At 41.9% G+C, this 19,731-nt stretch overlaps 1 protein-coding gene across 2 annotated transcripts in view; it reads right to left on the reverse strand.

Annotated features, from left to right (window-relative positions):
* LOC128360191 (cell adhesion molecule DSCAML1) overlaps positions 1 to 19,429 on the reverse strand; it is a 90,909-nt gene extending 71,480 nt beyond the window's left edge. For both annotated transcript variants that reach the window (XM_053320562.1, XM_053320561.1), the window contains exons 1-3: positions 19,294 to 19,429; positions 10,000 to 10,320; positions 2,318 to 2,464 (exon numbers count right to left, since the gene is read on the reverse strand). In XM_053320562.1, the coding sequence (XP_053176537.1) occupies positions 2,318 to 2,464; positions 10,000 to 10,320; positions 19,294 to 19,336 (511 nt within the window). In that variant the 5' untranslated portion in view covers positions 19,337 to 19,429. The remainder of the gene's footprint in view (positions 1 to 2,317; positions 2,465 to 9,999; positions 10,321 to 19,293) is intronic.
* Positions 19,430 to 19,731: the final 302 nt, after the last annotated feature.

Genomic DNA, 19,731 nt, shown 5'->3' on the forward strand with positions numbered 1-19,731 from the left:
CCTCTTCATCAAAGCCCATTCAAACTCAGCTTTATTGACCAACACAGCCGTCTGTGTGACATGTGTCATCCTGTCAAGCCAATACCTTGGCATACGCTGTCTCTAGTAAATGGCAAACCACTAGAGCATCTCGAGTGCTATCGAAAGAGAGAAAGCTGTACATGCCACCAGGAGCTGATAGATGGAGTGGATGGATGGATGGATGGATGAGGTGTGTGGTGGAGTGTAGCAGAGTGGAGGGGGGTGGAGGGGGGGGGGCACACGTGCACTCTGTGTGCAAGGGCCACAATGCTGACACAGGCCACCAGCCTGTACCAGGGAGGGAGAGAGATGAGAGGAGGCTTAGAGCCAAAGATGGACGGGAGGAAGAAGAGGAGCACTGTGTTACTAATAAGACCTATTCATCAGGCGTAGAGAGAGAAAGAGAGAGGGAGAAAAGATGGAAAACAAAAAAGCTCTCAAGCCTTTTCAAATGCAAATTCAGATGATGTCTCATATTCTTTACCACTTAAAATATACAGCATATTACACTATGTTTTTGTAAACTGATAAGAAATAAATCCATCATAGTTTTTTAATTCTTGAAGATCTGGAAATTATCAAAACTCAAGAAGACTCACGTTTATAAACTAACTTGGTCTTCCATGAAATTATTAATGATAATATTCAGTGATTGTACTGTAATGTATTATGTTCATAGGCAAAATATATTACTTATTTTTTTTAAGAAAGCATAGGGATGACTTGCCCTGATCAGCTTACCTACAGAGCGCTGTTCAGCCTCTCTTTATTCATGTGTGTGTGTGCATCTTCACACACATGCTCGCACGCTTGTTCATATGTGCATGTTTTAGCGAATACGTCCATCAGTTGATCAATAACATACTCCCACTGAGCTCTTACCACACAGTCATGATACAGTGGCTTTTACAAACACACATGCACGCACACGCACACACACACACACACAGCGATCAGTCAAACAGACTGGCCCGGTCTCACCACTCTCACACTGAGGGATCCGTGACAAGAGAGAGGGGAATCCAACAGCAAGCTTTATCGATCCAGACTGGAAACCCCCCTCAGGCCACACACAAACACACACACATACACACACACACACACACACACACTACAGCTGTGCTGGATCAATGAGTGCTCCCGTGTGAAGGACAGAGCCATACAAAGAGACACACAAACACACCTCTATACACACATGCTCACACACACTATTGAGAGAGATGAAAGGGGTGCTCGGTATCAGAGAGCGAGATAAGGGGCAGAGCGAGCAATATGTATCCTCTGACCTAAACAGTCTCATCTGACACCCTGCAATTTGCCATTGCTTCATGGAGCAAATGTTAACACTGCACCACACAAACCTGCAAACAGACACACACACATACACATAGCACACATAAGCACCAACGCAAATACATACAGCAGTGTGTAGGAGGGTCACTTTCAAACTCATATTTTTATTCTTCAGTTAACATCGAATGATTTAAATAGTGGATCAGATGAAATGTTGTGATACACCAGAGAGAACAGCTTCAGACACAGCAGAGCCCTAGAGGTGTGACTGCTCTCTTTTGGGTGACTGTGATGAGCAGCTAAACAGATCTATCACTCATCAAATTAGATCCCCCCCCCCCCCCCCCCCAGCCCACACACCCCTCTGTCCTTCACATACACACACACACACACAGAGCACATGTCTACTAATGCCTGATTTATCCCTGTAACACAGCTATTAACCACAGTGGTGGCAGTTAGTGAGTGAGGAGCCAGCGATGTGCCAGTAAAAGGCCATTTCATCAGACTTCTTTTTGAATGATTACACCATTTTTTTAAACCTTCCTCCATCTTCTCTCACTGACAAAATAGGAGATTCCAGTGACACAAATAAATTGATTAGTATCAATTGAGGGGCGTCAGCGATCACAAACAAGGCAAAGGAGGAGGAAATCTTCATTACAATGAGGTGATTTGATGGAAAATCTCATTTTTTAAACGCAATGACAAAACTCAGGATTTTGCGTTTTTGGATTCGATGGAGAGATAACTCATTTCTCTACAGATGACATTAGATCATTTATTTTCCATTGTTATTGACCAACTGATCAACACAGCCAGCACGCACAGCCAAAGTTCAGTCCTGGTCATAAGAATGGACTACACAGTGACAGTGTATTTCAGCAGGAGAGGCAGCATTGCAAAAGGTGGATGTGGAGCTGGTTTAGTCTGCAGATTGACTACGTTTATGTTTTGGTTCATTTATAATGGCTCTCAAGAAGGCCATGGATTCATTTCTTACCTGGGACGATGGAGACGGTGTCTTTCTCCCAGGACACAACACTGACGTACTCCTGGACGGCTGAGGGGATGAGGCACTTGAAAACGGCGACATTACCCCGCATGGAGCGCTGGTCGGCCACACGAACTGTGTAGGGCTCCCTGAACACTGGTGTGTAGAGAGAAAAGAGCTAGTTAGTCAATATTTGGAAAAATGTCAGTTGGTGGTAAAAGTGGCTGCCTCATAAAAGGAAAATAAAGCTCACTGAATGTAATAAACTTTATCTTGATCTTACCTAATTTTGACATTGACATTGACAATAATGTAACTAGAGTGAGATTTCTGAGAGAAAATGTTTTATGATTAAAAATAGGGCTGGAAGTGTTGATTAATCTGTCAGTTACTCTTTTTTTTAATTAATTAGAGAATCAGAGAATAGTTAAAAATGCCCATCGCTGTTTCCCAGAGGCCAAAATGACACTTTCAAATTGCCTTTTTTTATCCAACCAACAGTCCAAAAACCCAAAGCTATTCAATTTATAATTATATAACTGAGAGTAAACCTTCAATTCGTCACATTTGCAAAGCTGGTTGAGCAACTGTGGCATTTTGGGTCTTTAGGTACCAAACCATTTGTGGAAGGCAGAGATATTACCATGCAATTATGCATTTCAGAAAAATTAATGCACAAGTTGACACCATGATGTAGTGTGTTTTGTTTCACCAACTGTCTAAAGCCAGAAGATATTACATTTTTCATGATATAAAAAAGAGAAAAGCATCAAATGGTCATAGTTGTTGACCAGAAGCCTGTGAATATTCAGCATTTTTGCTTAATAAACAATCAGTTATCAAATAGTTGGGAATATATTTTCTTTCAGCAACTACAACAATTGATTTACATAATAAATATACATTTAATGAGTATACATACATACATTTTTACACAGTTAACATTTGTCCTGTTTAACCCATGGGAAAAGCACAGGCCGGGCTAGTAAACAAATGTGTCTGTTGTTCTGTTCGACCACATTAGGCCAATGTTTTTTTCTTTAGCACTAGATTTGAAGTCTCACTATGATTGTAAGGAGGGCTGACTTGAGGCTACATTGAGGTGGATACACAGTGAGTGACCCTTGGCCTTTTAAAGAACAACGCCACAGATGCTATGAGACGGCGAGAAGTGGAGGGTTGCTCACGGCCAATGGAACTGTCACATGCAGGCGCCAGGCATCAAAAACACACCCCCTGCACATGGCATGCAGAACACTGGGCTGTGAATCTGTGCCAGTGTACAGAAAGGATGGTGGTGATTAAGACAGGCTTAATGATGAAAACAGTAGCCTGTAGCTAACCAAATTATCTCTGCAGTTAACTCTGTCACATTTAGATTAGTGAGGAATGTGAAATGCTGAATCAGAGCATACATTTTCATTAAATAAATTACATAAAGTGAAATTAAATTAATGGATTATTTTGGTGAGGAGGACAGACAGGTAGTTCAAGGGCACACTAGCTTGACTGAATGAACACTGAGCTCCACTGTGTGGGCTTACCCTCCATTCTGATCTCATTTTTATAAAGGACCATTGCCAAATTTTTCTCCAGTTACTTTGACATGAGGCAAAAATGAGGCTACCTGATATGCGTAAGATGAGGAAAACACAATTACAGGAATCAGATGTGGCCTAAGAAAAGGCTGATGCTGGGGAGTGTTTCTGGCATCACAATCTAACACAATCTATCACTGCTATTCAACCAGGCCTCCCTTAGAAATGAGGACAGTAATGGCTTAACAATGTAAAACACACATACACACACAACATGGGGGGAGGCCCCACCCTCTGATGTGTTCACTCTCTCCCCCAGCTCTCCAGTGATATAATTAACGCCTAGCCTGAAGGCCAGTTTCCTTGGTCATTAATAATGCTTTATGCCAGCCGCCACTGTCACTGGAACCCAGTGGAACCAAAGCCAATGTCCTTGTCCAAATGGTGGGGAGTCTTTCACCTTAAAGTCCGAGGTTTAATCTCCCAAGTCTTTGTCTGATTCCATCCATTGCTTTTACCCTGTTCTACTTTTTCATAATTGGCTGAACCTTGGACCCCTTTTTTCTTTTCTCCTGGTTTGTGAAGGAGCTACAACTGGAGTATTTTGTCAAAATTGTTGAAATGTAACCTTGTACCATACATGTGACCGATGAGGTATTTTGGGCTCTTGAATTACCAAACCATTAGTGGATAGTCGCGGTTGTTACTATCCTACTTTGTGCTCCAGCACAATTAGTGGTAGCAGTAAGACATCCTCTGGAGAGGAGATCACTTTCCACTTTGGTCAGCTGACACACAGGCCACTAATGTGAGCTGAAGCCTCATTTGTAAACAAATCAAAGCTAAAGGACAAATAATTCCAATCAAGTCTTCATTTCAATCCTTCATTTAAACAGCCCCTGCCTCTCAATGATGCCATCTACCTGCAGATCAATAGCGAGGATCGACTGAGTAGCCTCGGCTGCTGTGGCCAAGCCAATTCTTTCAATCATTTATTTACTCTCTGATTGACCCTGCTGCCTCTCATCAATAGCAGGGAAAATCCCCAGTGCCCACTGAGCCTCTCATAGAGTGTTTAAAATCAGCTTGACAGCTTGTAAATGTTTGGTACAAGGATGACCGTCACCACATGTCAATTCAGTGGGGGTTCAAATCCAGTCAAGGTCGCCCTGAGTTTGTACTTCCAGTCCTTTGACCCCACCTTGTCCTACACTCCTAACATCTAAGAAATTGTTTTTCAACCCCTCCTATCCCTATTAAAATCAGTCAAATAAGCCCTGTATGGCAACATGCCCTTGTACACAGCCATGTAACCAGCTCCAATAAGCAAGTGTTGTGATAGCATTGTCATTTAACACACGTTCCTATTCCAAGATATGAAAGACACAGAGGAGAAAAAAAACATTACATATTCATTCTTTTAAGCTTTGTGACAAGATGCAAATGGTAGCCCAACTGATTTGTGTGTAAATTGCACTCCCCCTCATCGCATGCGCAGCAGAATCATTAGGATGTTACTGATGCCTGAATATATGCAGCCTGGTTGCCTAGGAACGAGCTAAAACATGGGTCTGGTGCACTGGGCGCACTGGGAGGCAAGTCCTGTATCACTGTCGCTTCAATAATTAACGACGGGGAAACCAAATACTGCATTTACTTATTCATAAAGCGAGCAGCAAAAACACAGAAGGAGAAAGATAGAGAAGGAGAAAAATAATGAAATACAGGAGAAATGAATGGATGCAGGTTTTGTTACTGAGTGGATAGAATGAGAAAAAAACAGTCCTTGTGTATCAGGTTCAAGGACCCTACTTCCTGTATTAGTAAGGAAATGTCGGCCAGGGAAAAGATGAGGAGGACAGATGGATCTAAACACCTGCTGTCTTGGCCCTGATCTGCACAGGTTTGTGTGTTTTAGTCAGGACAAAAGGGAGATGATGTGAGTTCATTGAACAGGTGTCCTCATTTCATTCTATTACGTTTGTGTAAAGAGGTGTTGGGTGCACAAACCATGAAACCCAAAGAATCCGACATAATACTTTTCTACAGGCTGCAGTGGCTAAGTGTACTTGTTAAAGGTGTGTTTCCATTCCTAGAATAAACTCACACTTATGTCACCAACTTATTACCAATAGTGAAAATGACGTGTAAGAGAGGAGAGGAGAGGAGAGGAGAGGAGAGGAGAGGAGAGGAGAGGAGAGGAGAGGAGAGGAGAAGAGAGGAGATCTGCAGGAAGACTTTATTCCTGAGGCCACAGACAGTTGTCAAACTGTTGGATATGTTACATACCCACAAAAAAACTTTGCTTCATGGATCAAGGTCTAATTCACAATAATGGCTTAGTGCAGAATCTTTTGGTCAATGTGAAATCAATTTTCTCTGCCTTCTATCTATGATAATACTGGCTTTGACCACAGATAAACTGATTTCGTTCCTTATCCTTGTGAGAGGTACAATAAGTGGAAATATGTGTTAACTTAAACACAATTCAGCTCAAAAACTGAGAAAGGCGTATATCATATTATCTATGAAACAACACACTGAAACTGTCTGTTAACTGTTCCTATTAACATTTAGTTTGAGGCAGCTGTAAGTGTAAAGTATTTGAAAAGCAGAGCTTCAGTGTCACTTGCCTAAAAGGTCAAATTTCAGGTAGTCAGGTAACTGAAACATTAAATGAAAACTATGTTTTAAGAATATGACAACTATTTTGTGAAGAAAAAAAAATCTACATCATATATTATATACCATATTCCTGCATGTTATGAAACTCATTGTTACATTTTCCTTGGTTTGGCTCTTTTTCTGAGTGCAAAATCAACTTCCACTGCAGGACAGTTAGCATGATATCTTCAGATAATGAGGCCAGAGAACTTTGAAAGAACTAAGTATACATCAGTGTAGGAAAAAAAACACTAAACAGCTTTAGTAAGAATTAGTATTGGGGGAAAAGTCTACATATAAAATGAATGACAGGCAGCAAGAATATTTCCAACATGAATAAATATGCTGAACTTCCTTGGATTGTGCATGCTTTTTCACTGAATGTCAAGTCTGCACTAAGTTTTATGAATATACTTGTTTTGGAGGTAATGTGGTGCAGGCTTTTCAAACCAATCTGGATTTAAACTGCGTCACTGTGTAACAATGGAATGAGCAAAAATGAATACAGACATGATGATGAGTCATACTGTACAACACAAGCAAGCCTCAATAGTTTGCTAGTTCTTTGTATTACATGTACATACTTTTTTTTAAACTGAAATTCTACCACATGCATTGGAAGATGGTGAATTTATATACTGTTAAGTTCATATGAGTAGTATAGTTTAGTAGTATAGATTAGTATAGTAAATAGATGTATAGTGAATAAGGGGCTAAAACCATAAATAGATACTGGTATTATCTTTTAAGAACCTCTGCTGGATAATAATAACCAGTCCAGGATAAAGCACAAATTGAAGTTGCACCTGAAGTTAGAGTGCCATTTACACCCCAATTTATGCTGATTATTTCTGTTTAAAATTCCTACAAATATACATAATTATAATATTTTGGCAGATCACTGTGGAACTGGATTAAAGCCTTTTTTTGTTTATTTTTTACATTTTTTAACCAAAAAATAAAATCTGCAAAATATGGAGATTAAGAAAGCCGCAATGAGATAAGCTTGAATAAAAAATGAACACCGAAAACTTGATTAGTAGCAATGACAGAGCCACATAAAAACATATAGAGGAAAACAAGCAGCCCACATAGTGACTTTCATAAATGTAGTGCTATCCAGACAGGTGCTCGTGCTATTATTGGACCACAATCAGCATGCATGGGAGAGGGTGAGAAAGAGGGGGAGGGAAAGAGAGATGTGAAGATGTGAAGAGAAGGGAAAGGGAGAGAGAGAGAGAGAGACGGATGGTGAGGGAGAGTGGGGGTGGGGCAGATTTTTTGGGGGGTGTCACACTGCGAGCTGTCAGCTGTCATCATTCTCCTGCACCACCTGAGACAGGGCGTGCCACACCCTAGCGCTCACGCCTCTGTCGCCCATGGCAACTGTAGGGTTGTGCATGTGTGTGAGCTTGTAAGGGAGCATGTGTGTGTGTTGGTGTAGGACTCTGGAGGTAATGAGGTGCACACACATGCACGTGAGCCCTGGTTATGGAGCTGTGGAGTTGTGGTTGCCTCAGCATTTAATTGATTAATTGTTGTAATTATTTGGGAGGGAAGGTCATCCCAACACTGAGGCTAGCTAGAAGGTCACTCTCACGCTGGAGGGACTGTCCTCCTCTAGGGACCACACGGGCCATATGTGTGTGTTTATATGAGGGGGTGTGTGTGGTGGTATGGAAGAGAATTCAGCAGCATTTTGGAGAATGATTTTGTTCATACACATTAGTGTGACAGGGAACTGCTGACTGTCTCTTCATGCAGGATTGATCAACACAGTCAAAATGTCTGCCTGGCTATTACCATGACCTGAAAATCCACTTTTTTCATGATTCTGTTCACATCTTTCCATGTCTGTGGCTGACTCTCCAAAATCTTTCCTGCCAAACACCCTGACAAAGAGCTGGCAACTAAACACCGAGAGCCAGCTTGACGAAAATGGCTCTGTGTGTGTGCATTTGTGTGTGTATGTATGTGTATGTGTGTGTGTGTAGTTAGGGGACTTTCCAGTCCATGGACAGATGGAGAGACTGGGAGACAGGAGGCTTGCTGGCATGAGCTACACACAGGCTGGTGTGAAGTGTGTGTGTGTGTGTGTGTGTGTGTGTGTGTGTTAGTCTGTGCGTGTCTGTGTGTGTTGTTCATGTGTGTGTGTTTGTGGGTGTAAGAAAGAGCAGTAACACCTTCCCTCAGTGTGTTCAGCACCACTCTCCAGCTTTGACCTTGGCATAGAGCACGGACAGGTCACCAGACCAACTGTCTGTGTGGCCGTGTGTCTGTCTTCTGGAGGATTTTTAAAATACAGGGTCAAGGCACAGCACTTTGTGGCACCTCACCCCCACTGAGGGAAATTGTTGGTCTCAGATTGCCAATATGACTTCCGTTTGGGTGACCATATTTACAGATGCTGGGTTGTAGCTAGGTAATGCTGTTGCAACCACGTCAATGGGCTCCAAGTTGGGCCACTACACTACATTGTGTTTTTTGAGTAGTCAAAGGTACCTTGTGGAGTTTTTGACCACTAAGAGTGCTATGGAGCAGTGTTTATACAAATACTGTAAGTCCCAGTATTGTCTGCACAAACACAAGGAAGCACATGCATGTGCATTCAAGTGATGTGACACACATCTGTGCGGATGGTTTCACTCAATTGACAGCCTCTGATTGACAACTGGTGGCAGTAACATGAAAAGAAGAGTAGCAATGCACCAACATTTGCAGGGAAGAGGAAGACTACCAGCTGGTAAACATGTATGTAAAGAATGTAGGATTTTAAATGTTTGGGTTTTTTTAAATTTGCTTTCCAACATTTTTATGAGAAAAGAAATGCATTGCATTTGTTAGGCCTCAGGGATCCACACAAGCCATATTAATAAAAAATAGTGAATATAAACCTAGCTGTTGTTTGTTTACATACAAACTCCAGGGGTTACTTTAAACACAACACATTCATAACCACTTTATATGAGAAACTGTCTCAATAGTATAAATGTAACAGCAATACAGATTGCTACCTCATTTTGATTATATCATACCAAAGATTTGAAGATATATGAATGCACACAAAATGTTTATATTCCTAACTTTTGGAAGGTGGGATTGTGTCACTCTATATTGTATTAAAAAGCCAAATGGGTTTGCTATTGAGTTATCATAGTACGGGGTCCTGCCCCTTCAAAGACCTCAATCCCGCTCTGGCTGATTTTAAATAGAAGGAGGGGACTGTCAAGGAAGGCAGCGTTTTATGACTTTGTCAAGCAATAGATCAAACTTCATGTCTCTGTGCGCAATTCGACAGAATTTGTATTTGATTTGACAGACATTCAAACACTGAGCTAAACTATGGTAATCTCACAATTCAAAACACCTTAGAGACATAAAGCATTCATGAGTTTATGTCATAACTAGGAAAAATCTGTGAAGTTCCTCTGAAACTAAATTATCCCTTTGACTGTTGGCTTAGTTTGCATCTAGTGTGCCCACCCTCACCTGCTTTGATGTGGATGCTGGGGCTTCGAATCTTTCCTGCCTGGTTCTCAGCAGTGCAGAAGTACTCGTTGTCGTGGATAATGCTGTTATAGGCGGAGGGAGAGAATGGGTAGAGCTGGAGGGTGCCGTTGGCATGCACGTGGCGGATATGGGGCACGTCGTAAATGTCGTCTCCGGCGGCCAGGTACCAGCGCAGGACGGCATGGGGGGCGCCGCCCGCAGGGCAGGGCAGGGACACCCCCACCGAGCTGGAGAAGGTCACCCGCTGCAGGGAGGCGTTCACAAAGTACAGCCGCGGAGAGACAACATCCTCACTGTTGACTGTTAGGATGAGAGAAAAGAACACAGTTTGTTAGTTGGTTGGTATGTGTCAGACATACAGAGATCATTCATGTCAGGTATGAAAAGAGCATCATATGCACAATCAAAGGGAATTGCTGAGTAGTAACTGAAATGCTCATTTGAGATGCACAAAAACACAACTTCTAACTTGAAAAGGTATGAAAATAAAAGGTTTATTCAGAAATTAATAGTTATAGGTAATTGAGAAATACCAGCATTCTACAATTACTCAAAATGTGATTTGTCTGTATTCCATAGATGTTTTCACAACATCTTTCATAAGTCTATTCTCTGGTTCACTGGAATAAGACTATTGTAAAGCAAGCATAACTTCACAATATTACTGAGCACACTACCTGATCTAAGCCAAACTTACAAAGAGACCCATGTACACAAACTGGATCAACAGGCATCCAAGTCACCTCAAGCTGAACAACTTCATCCGTGTGCCAAATGGCAGCCCGTCATCTCATCCCATATGCATTATCATAGTCATCATAGTCATAATCTAATGTATGTGTCCAAAGAGCCCTTTAGAATGCTAACTATCAATAACAGGGAAAATGGTTCACATACACATGTGCTACATGGAGACACTACAGATGTTTGTTGTAAGATAACACTGTTGTAGCACAGATGAAGAGCTGCTGCCAGACAAGTTGTCTTATATAAGATAGACCACCATATATTCTCTCACTCCAAACGTCCACCCAAAGGCTTAAGTGGGTGGCGAGGTGTCTTTTAAGATCTGTGTTTTTCTGTGTTTGTTTGCTGGGACTGGGTGGCGGGGCGGGAGGGGGGGTCAGCAGGGATTGGGGGTGTAGAGGAGTGCAAAGAAGTGCTGAGCTCAGCTTGGCTGGAGGCCAGGGGAAGACGCTGTGCCCCGAGCCAGAGAATTTTCTTCTCAGACAATGATACTTAATTAATCCCTTTTCCTGGATTGTGTCAACAATGCCTGGATTAGCCCTATCGCTTTAATTCTCACTGCGCTGGGAGAAAATAGGGTGTTGGCTAAGACACATCAATGGAGATATAAAGGCACTATCAGATGTCATTTAGGCTCTAATTTCTACAGATCCTCTACATCAATGGATATCATTAGTAACCAGCTATAAAATGAAAGACAGAAGCCCACTGGCTGTCTTTCTAAGCTCTTAATACATGGCAAGAACATGGATGAAGGGTGGATACAATAGTCCATTTTTATATGAATTCTGTGCAGTATATATAGTAACATGCAATGACATAATGGTGTTAATGAAATGGCATGAATAGGATGAATTACATGAAGAAAGGCTCAAAAATAAAATGCAGGGATTAGGGATAAAACTCTAAATGACATAAGGTGATTTTCACTCTGTCCTCCATTGTCTGCTGTCTGCCACTTTGTGCTTCCATCTCCACCTCTATCTTTTTATCTCTTTTCTCTTCTTTTTCTTGTTTCACATCTGCCATTATTCCTTTGCACTTCACAGATATCTGTTCAAGACACACACACACACACACACACACATAAATCCACTTTCTCTGGTCTTTTCCTGCCACACTGTAGAGACAGGCAAAGTTATGTGATTGGAATTTGTATGCCAGACGCAGAGAGTTAAACCCACATAATCTCCTTTCACATTTAACACACACACAGTCTATCCACTCTGTAAGCGCGCTGTCGTGGGAGGCCGATGTCCGACTTCCCTGGTTTTCAAGCATGTGTGGGTGTGGAGAGGAAGGAGGGATCGCGGAGCCAAGCAGGAGTGCAATATTGTAGACAGGACACGGGTGGCTGGTTGGGGTAAGGTGCTCAGGTCCAAAGGTGTTTGGATGCAACTGAGTGAGCGTGTGTATGTGTGTGGTAAGGTCAAAGGGATAGGGAGGTTAATGTTAAATGACTGCCTCAGTTCTTGATGTCAAAGTCAGCCAACAGCAGAGGCTGAGGTGTGCAGGATAAAAGCTGTGATCGCTGCTCGGGTGCATGTGCAGAGCATGAGACTGTAAGTGCGTGTATGAGCGTGACACAGGGGAGATGCTGAGGAGGTATAAAGTCATTGTTCTCCTGCCTACCAGCTAAAATTGGAGCAGATCCTCTGTGTTCAAAAATCCAAATTCAGGTCAAGTTCAATCCATCCTACCATTCGAATCCATGTCAATCACTCTCACAGGCTGCTAGGCTGACTGATCTGCACTTTCAGCACCACGGAGAGCACCACAATGTGCTGCTGGGTGAGGAACACACACCGAAGTGTTGGCACACCGAGCAAATATGAAGGAAACTATTAGCAGATGATACCAGTGACAGTGACCTGCTTCTCTCTGATGCCAAATGCTATTTTTAGATGCAGAATTTATATTCATGACAAAAACAACTTATTCTAGCTATGAAAGCCCACACAGAAGAAATCACCATGTTTGCATTCAGAGTATTATCCTTTTACATGGTAACATATTAATGTAATCCTTTAGACCATCCCAATTCTTTTTGACTTGTGCACTGCCCTTTTAAAATTAAGCAATCACTACTTGTGACCCCTTGTCTTCCATTTGTGACCTGTTTCATAAAGGAGCAATTTTTTACTTGTTTTAAATGAATAATTTTAAAAGGCCTAAAGAGCTCAAATTATCCTGTAATTTTTAAAGAAAAGATTGGGAGAAAGTCTGAATAAATAAACATAACATTTTACAGCTGAAATATGTCTTCATCTCACAATACCGATTTTTTTTTTGTGACCCCTTATGGGTTGGGAACCACTGCTAACACACAATATGCTTCAAAACTGTATAATCTGTTCGTAAATACACAACCCTTAAACCATCAAGTGATGTCATGGAAAAATAGCCTCAAACTAATTCAAAGTAGCTGGAACGACAACTCAAACCCCCGAAAAGCAACAGCTCATGACGCGGCGGCTAATCGCTTTGTCCTGCGGTATGAATTCAGGTCACTGAGTCACATACATACACTCATGCACGCAAAGACACATGTGTACAAACAAACACAGGGAAGCAACCTCCGGTCTACACTGCACACATTATGTCCTCCAGCAGAAAAGACCATTGTGACGATGCTGACCATGTCTCTCAGAGCAGTGATGGTTTTGAGTTTGACAAACATCCAAAAAAAAAAAAAAATTAGGAAGAGAGAAAGAGAAGTTAAGAAGATGAAAGATTTGTCTTAAAACTTTTGTCAGCCAGCATAAAGGGTTACCAGGCTGCAGCTGTGGGTCATGTCTGATATGATGCAGATATAAGAGACAATAAACAATAATGTAGTTCTTATCTTTTGTCATAAACCCTGGAGCCTTGACCTCTTTAAGACATCTGACAGTTGAGGTGTGCAAATAGGACAGCGATCATAGGCATTATATTAATTTGAAAATATTGTGAACTGTATGAAGTAGTGGGATTAAGGACACAAACAGTTCGCTAAAGCCAGACCATTCAAGAAATTTGAGTGAAATGTATAAATGACCAAAAGGAAACTAAAGAACCAATGCTAACAACAAATATCATAACCCACTATAAAGATTTCATGCAAAGCAACATGGAGCACAATAACCTAGTTTGTCCTCTTTATTTCAATAACATCTAACCTCAGATGGTTATCCGAGTCCTTTCATAACCCCAGGCTTCCATCTCACCCATTCCCCAGCAGAAAAAAGACCAAAGGAGCAGCACTCATCCGTTCATGAACTGTATTTTGATTGCCTTCTTCAAGCATGGATGCATTGATTACAATAAATAAGTTTAAAGTGATTTTAGGTGAAACATCATTCCTTGTCAGTTGCACCCCTCGCAATCTTTCCGTCCCTTTATTCCTCTTTTTTTAAACTTCAGTTTTCTTTTTTGCCTCTGTTTCTTTTTGACTCAAATCTTTCTTTGCTGTACACTCAAATACATTTGCACTTTCTTCCTGTTTTTGCAGTGGATATGAAAATGGAGTATGAATATGTATGCTGGAGAAGCAAGGATATTGCCTATGGTGAACCGCTATGCATAATGCAGCTTTTTCTGTCTCATCTACATTCATTCAGACACACACACGCACGCAAGTATGTACGCACGCACACACACACACACACACACACACACACACACACTGATATTCATACCATCACGTGCATAGAAAAACAGGGCTATAAATCCCTCTCCATCTCCCTCTCACTCTCTCTCCTTCAAACACACACACACAAAGTCACATAAATACATTTCTGATTGCATATATACGTTCATAATAGCAAGTAGATTTCTTATGTGGTGAGCCATGTAGCACTACAGATAACAGCACACAAAACACATTCAGGCCAAATAACAGCTTACGTATTGAAGTCCGTGGCAATACAGTCTTTGCAGTGATGCTACAGAAACATGGTAAAACATAAAAGGCAAAAGATACGATCATGTTTGATAGAGGGTGCTGCTCATTTACTATACAATGACTCCAGATTGAGATATGCATTGGGGCTGCATGACAAAGTGTCTGCTTTTGTGTGCAGTTCAAAATGAAATAATTTCTAACACAGTGTCATTTCACTGCATGGTATGATATTAGGGATGGGAATACACTATCTATGCACACAAACAGGCACCGGTATACAGGGGAGGGGGTTGGCAGGGTGGTAAACAACCCCTATACACAGTTTATGCAGTGTCAGTAAAATATTAGGCAGCCATTTCAGCATTTGAAAATTCACATCTCCCACTTCAAAAGGATGATTTCCACTGTTGGAGTGAATGTCAGATTTGTAGAGATGTGTTTTTTTTTCGACTCTCCCCCAGAGACAGCGCCATAAATTGTTTGATAGTAAGCAAAAAATGAGAGAGAGAGAGAGAGAGAGAGAGAGAGAGAGAGAGAGAGAGAGAGAGAGAGAGAGAGAGAGAGAGATACCAAAGTTTTGGGGAGGGGCTGTCATTGAAGACATTCTCCGTGCGTAACGGGGAAGACAGCTGGCTACCGGACACTATTGTCGTGCGTAAAACCTGTTGAGTGAGCGGTCACAATTCACTTCTCCGTGTGTAATGTTGCTCTTTATAAGAGATTTGAGATAACATTATATCTCTTATCAAGTCCTTTCGTGCATTATTGATCAATTGTAAACATCTAAATTTCGTCAAACAAAACCAGCCACATTCATTCAAAGACTTTCCTGCTTTGATAAAAGTGCAGAGATCCGCCTTAATGCGCCTTCATTGCACTGCAATGATCATGTCATTCCAACTGGCCGACGTGCTCATTTGTTTCAGGACAAACAAAATGTTCAGACTGAATATGAGACCGAATGACTCGTTCAGATGGACGTGTTTGTGCTGCACCATTCAACTGCCAAACGCAGAGCGCCAACACTTGACAATGAAAACAGGCTTTGCTCGCCCGAGCACAACGAGGGAGGCAAGTTAACCTGAGAGTGACATGTAGCTATTATACTGTGGAGCTGTCTCTCTCTAAGAAAACTGACAGGTTGTGCAGGCGCTGTGGGACTCAGAACCGGAGGAATAAGACATATAGTGGCCTTTTGATGTTTTGGTATGATGTGACAAGAATTATTCCATCCAGATTATTGTGAAGTTATTCTAAACAAATCTTTAAATATGGGAGGGGGTCTCACCTTTTACTATCCTTTAGGGACACGATTTCTTTGACTTCTCTTTAGTTAAGGGACTTCTACCTGGAATTAAAAAACGGCCACCTCCCAGTGCACAAATATAAACAACTTCTTCCCACACAATTGCATGATTTTAAAGAGCGAAAAACAGAGTGAGTTGTTGTCATACTACTTCAATCAGCCAGTAGAAAGACCCCCGTTTGTTCAATCCAGACGCAACATCTCTAAGTGCATCTTGCGGGTGTAGCCTAGTAGCCACCAGAGTCTGACTCATACCGCAATTACTGGGCTCCCCCCTCCGAGCACTTCTCCTCTAGTCTGTATCTGTTTTGATTCCAAATTTACACACAGCCTGCAACACCGCAGATCAGCGGATCAGGTCGGCCTGAAGAATACACAAGAGTCACTTGTAAAGGCATGAGAAAACACACTGAACTGCGACTTACAGGTGATTTCACAGCAGGTGTGATCCAACAAAACTACCCTTCCTACTACATAAATGTACTCGTGTTAGGGGTCGTGAAATGCTGTGTGTCTTCTTCAGTAAAATCAGGAAATAAATATGCATAAATGAAGATAATCACTGGCATAATTTCATCTGATCACAGACAACCATACATTACGTGTCTAAATAAATGAAATAAGAGGAGGGGGGTGGGGGGGTACGTTGCTCAGTCCACCAAATGGCCTAAAAATAAAATGCAATCACGAAGCAAAAGCCAAAGAGTTTTACATTCTTACATTACAATAAAGTCAATATTCAGTTTAGTGTCGAATATGTGTTGCAGGAGGCCCTGGCGACCGAAACTGGATAAAACCGGAATCCCATTAATTGATGAAATAATTATAGCAAGAGCTCTCACTCCATCTCGATCGCTCCATGGCGTTTTTCTTTGACATTTGTACAATTACTGATTTAGTCTCCTCTAATTCCACACTAAAACGAACGTCCTTTCTCTAATTAAATTATAAAGACATTAATTGTAATAATAATTTCAACCTTTTCCAATTTCTCAGGCCCTCTTTCTGGCCTATCAGGCCCAGACGCGGATTCCCACACAGTCCTCAGCTGGGTTTGTCTCAATTTTATTTCCATAAAATCACAAGCAGCCTCCCAAATCATGACAAAGAAGAATGAGTGCCCCCCCCCACCCCCACCTTCTCTTCCTCTATCTATCTATCCATCCCTCTCCTCTCCCCCTCCTCTCCGCACTCATGGGTGCAGGTGTGCTGATATGCAGCCAAACCAAAGCAACAAACGGTTAGTAATAACTACATGCATGTGGAATAGCAGGGGGAAATTGCAGGAAAAAATATATTAAAAAAAAAACTAAACTCTCTTAAAAATGTACTCGTAAACATCATAATGATGAGAAAAAATAATCAGAGACTTGTGTGCTATTCTAGGAGGCGCGGTCGAGCCAGGAAAATACGCAGTACTAATGCATATGCATGTATGATAATATACCTACCTTTCCCTCTTAAAATAAAGTTTATTAAAAAATTACACCTATCTAAAATACACAGCAGTCACATATAACAATACATCACAGTTGATTCGTGCAAAATGAGCGGAACATGGCGTTGAAAAGCAACGGAAAATGGAAGTTTGTTTTCCACTGCGTTATCTACATCTCTCCCATCTCAAGCACTCTTTCCGCTCCAGTGGCTGTTTGCAGCCCCCCAACCCCCTCCCCTTTACCACACACACACACACACAAACACATACACCACACACACACACACAGTACATCTCGTTCAGTCACGGGACAGGGCGATGTACAGTGTGTAGAATCGAAATAGACCCTGTAATCCAATTACAAACAACAAAAACAGCACAGAAGTCCTCGCCGCAGCTGCAACCTGGCAGAGGGCACTGCCAAGGCCAAATATGGAGACCATGGCCCCATGAAACATACATTATACCCACAATAATAAACAAATTGTGAATATTTATTTCAATTTTGTTATCTAATAAGGTTTTAACTGAGGCATCTCTAGCTTCAGACCCGTTCCTTAAAAATAAAAGTGAAGTATAAAATCTTGGTTCTTTTACCTATTGAGTGCTTGTTAGGAAGTAATAGAAATTCACACCTAAAAAAAGACATTTTATATTTAAAGGCAAACTGAGTCATTCTCTCCTATCTGCAGTATTTAGAGCAAAGCCAATCAGTAGAATCTGGAGCCACAGAAAATGGTGGATGAATAATTAGACCAGGCTAGATAACAACTGAGTCTGCATACACTGGCACTCCTACATCTTTGCAAAGAAAATAAACTGTAATATACGGCCTCATCTTTTAAATATACAACTGGGGCACATTATCTGCAAATTAAAGGCCAGCGCTCAATACTCCCAACATCAGTTCACACGTCTCTTGTTAAATGTATTGCCACACAGCCAGCACATACTCTCCAACACACACACACACACACACACACACACACACACACACACGCACACACACACGCACACACACACACACACACACACACACACACACACACACACACACACACACACCAAAGTGGCGTTTATGCGCTATTTAGGGTTCCTTCCCCAAAAAAAATAACTGATAAAAAAAAGGGTGCTTTAACCCCTGGGGACCCCCTCCCTCTCTCTTTCTCTCACTCTCTCTTTCTGTCACACACACACATACACACACACACATACACACATACACACTACAGCGTCTTATTTGTGTTGGGACAGGGCAGAAAAGTCAGCAAATACATTAAAGTCCTCTGCCCCCTCGGACTTTTGCGAGTAAACACCCTACAGCTGTGGCCAGCAGCGCTCGAGGTCGCCCGTGTATCCGTGCGCGCGCCTGCAGATCCTTATCAGCCTCTCCTTCTATTCAACAGCCTCCATATTCACGACACCTCCACATACTCATCATGCAAAATGCAAATGCCGTTATCTTTTTTTCGTCTTAACGACCACAGTGTGCACTTTAGAGATCTTTGCGGGTTTTCTCAGTGGTCATCCAAATGAAGTGCATATTGATTTCATGCTCATAATTAGCTCCCCTGATCATTTTAAATCATATTATCAGTTGATCATCACGATACACTGAGAACGGAAGATGAATCCGAGCACCTAGCCAGGAGGAAAATGAAGGCTCATCTGGAAAGCATTCTCTCAAAAACATCAAGAAAAAGTTATCAGTCTTGCTCTAAAGACGATTTAGAGTTTGATTTGACATATCTGCCCTTCTTTTGTCAACTGTATCTGTTCAATCTGACAACATTTATCAAACTGACAAGCTAATAAACACGCACAACCAACTTCAGCATTGCACTGGAGAGGAGACAGCATGCAGATAACCAACACTTGAAAGACACATTTCCAACCTACCTTCTTGCAAAGAATACAGCAGAAGTAAAGTTACAAGCCACATGCCATTAAAAGCAGTTATATTTCACAGGAATGTTGTGCAGTCCCCAAGAAGAGTGCACGGCGCAGCGGTCGGCCAGGCGAGGCTCCGTGCTGGACTGGTTCTGCTGATGCTCCCCGGCGGTCTCTCCAGCCCTGGTCCCACACTCTCCAGCGCCGAGAAACGAGCCGCGGAGAAAGTACCGCCTCTGTTCCCTGTTCTCTCCTCCCCTTACCGGGACAGGCTGCTGTCGCCCCACCCCCGGTATCCTAATGATGCGCCGTGATGGAGAGGTGAGCTATACGTACTAACAGGGGATGAAACGAAAACCAGTGGGAGCCCTGAATTTACGCGCACTGGATTGATGCTTTAATCCAGCAGAGAGACGAAGTCCCAATGGCAAAGTTCAAAATCCCGTG

This window comes from Scomber japonicus, chromosome 6 (assembly GCF_027409825.1).
Source record: "Scomber japonicus isolate fScoJap1 chromosome 6, fScoJap1.pri, whole genome shotgun sequence".
In the NCBI taxonomy this organism is placed as follows: Eukaryota; Metazoa; Chordata; class Actinopteri; order Scombriformes; family Scombridae; genus Scomber; species Scomber japonicus.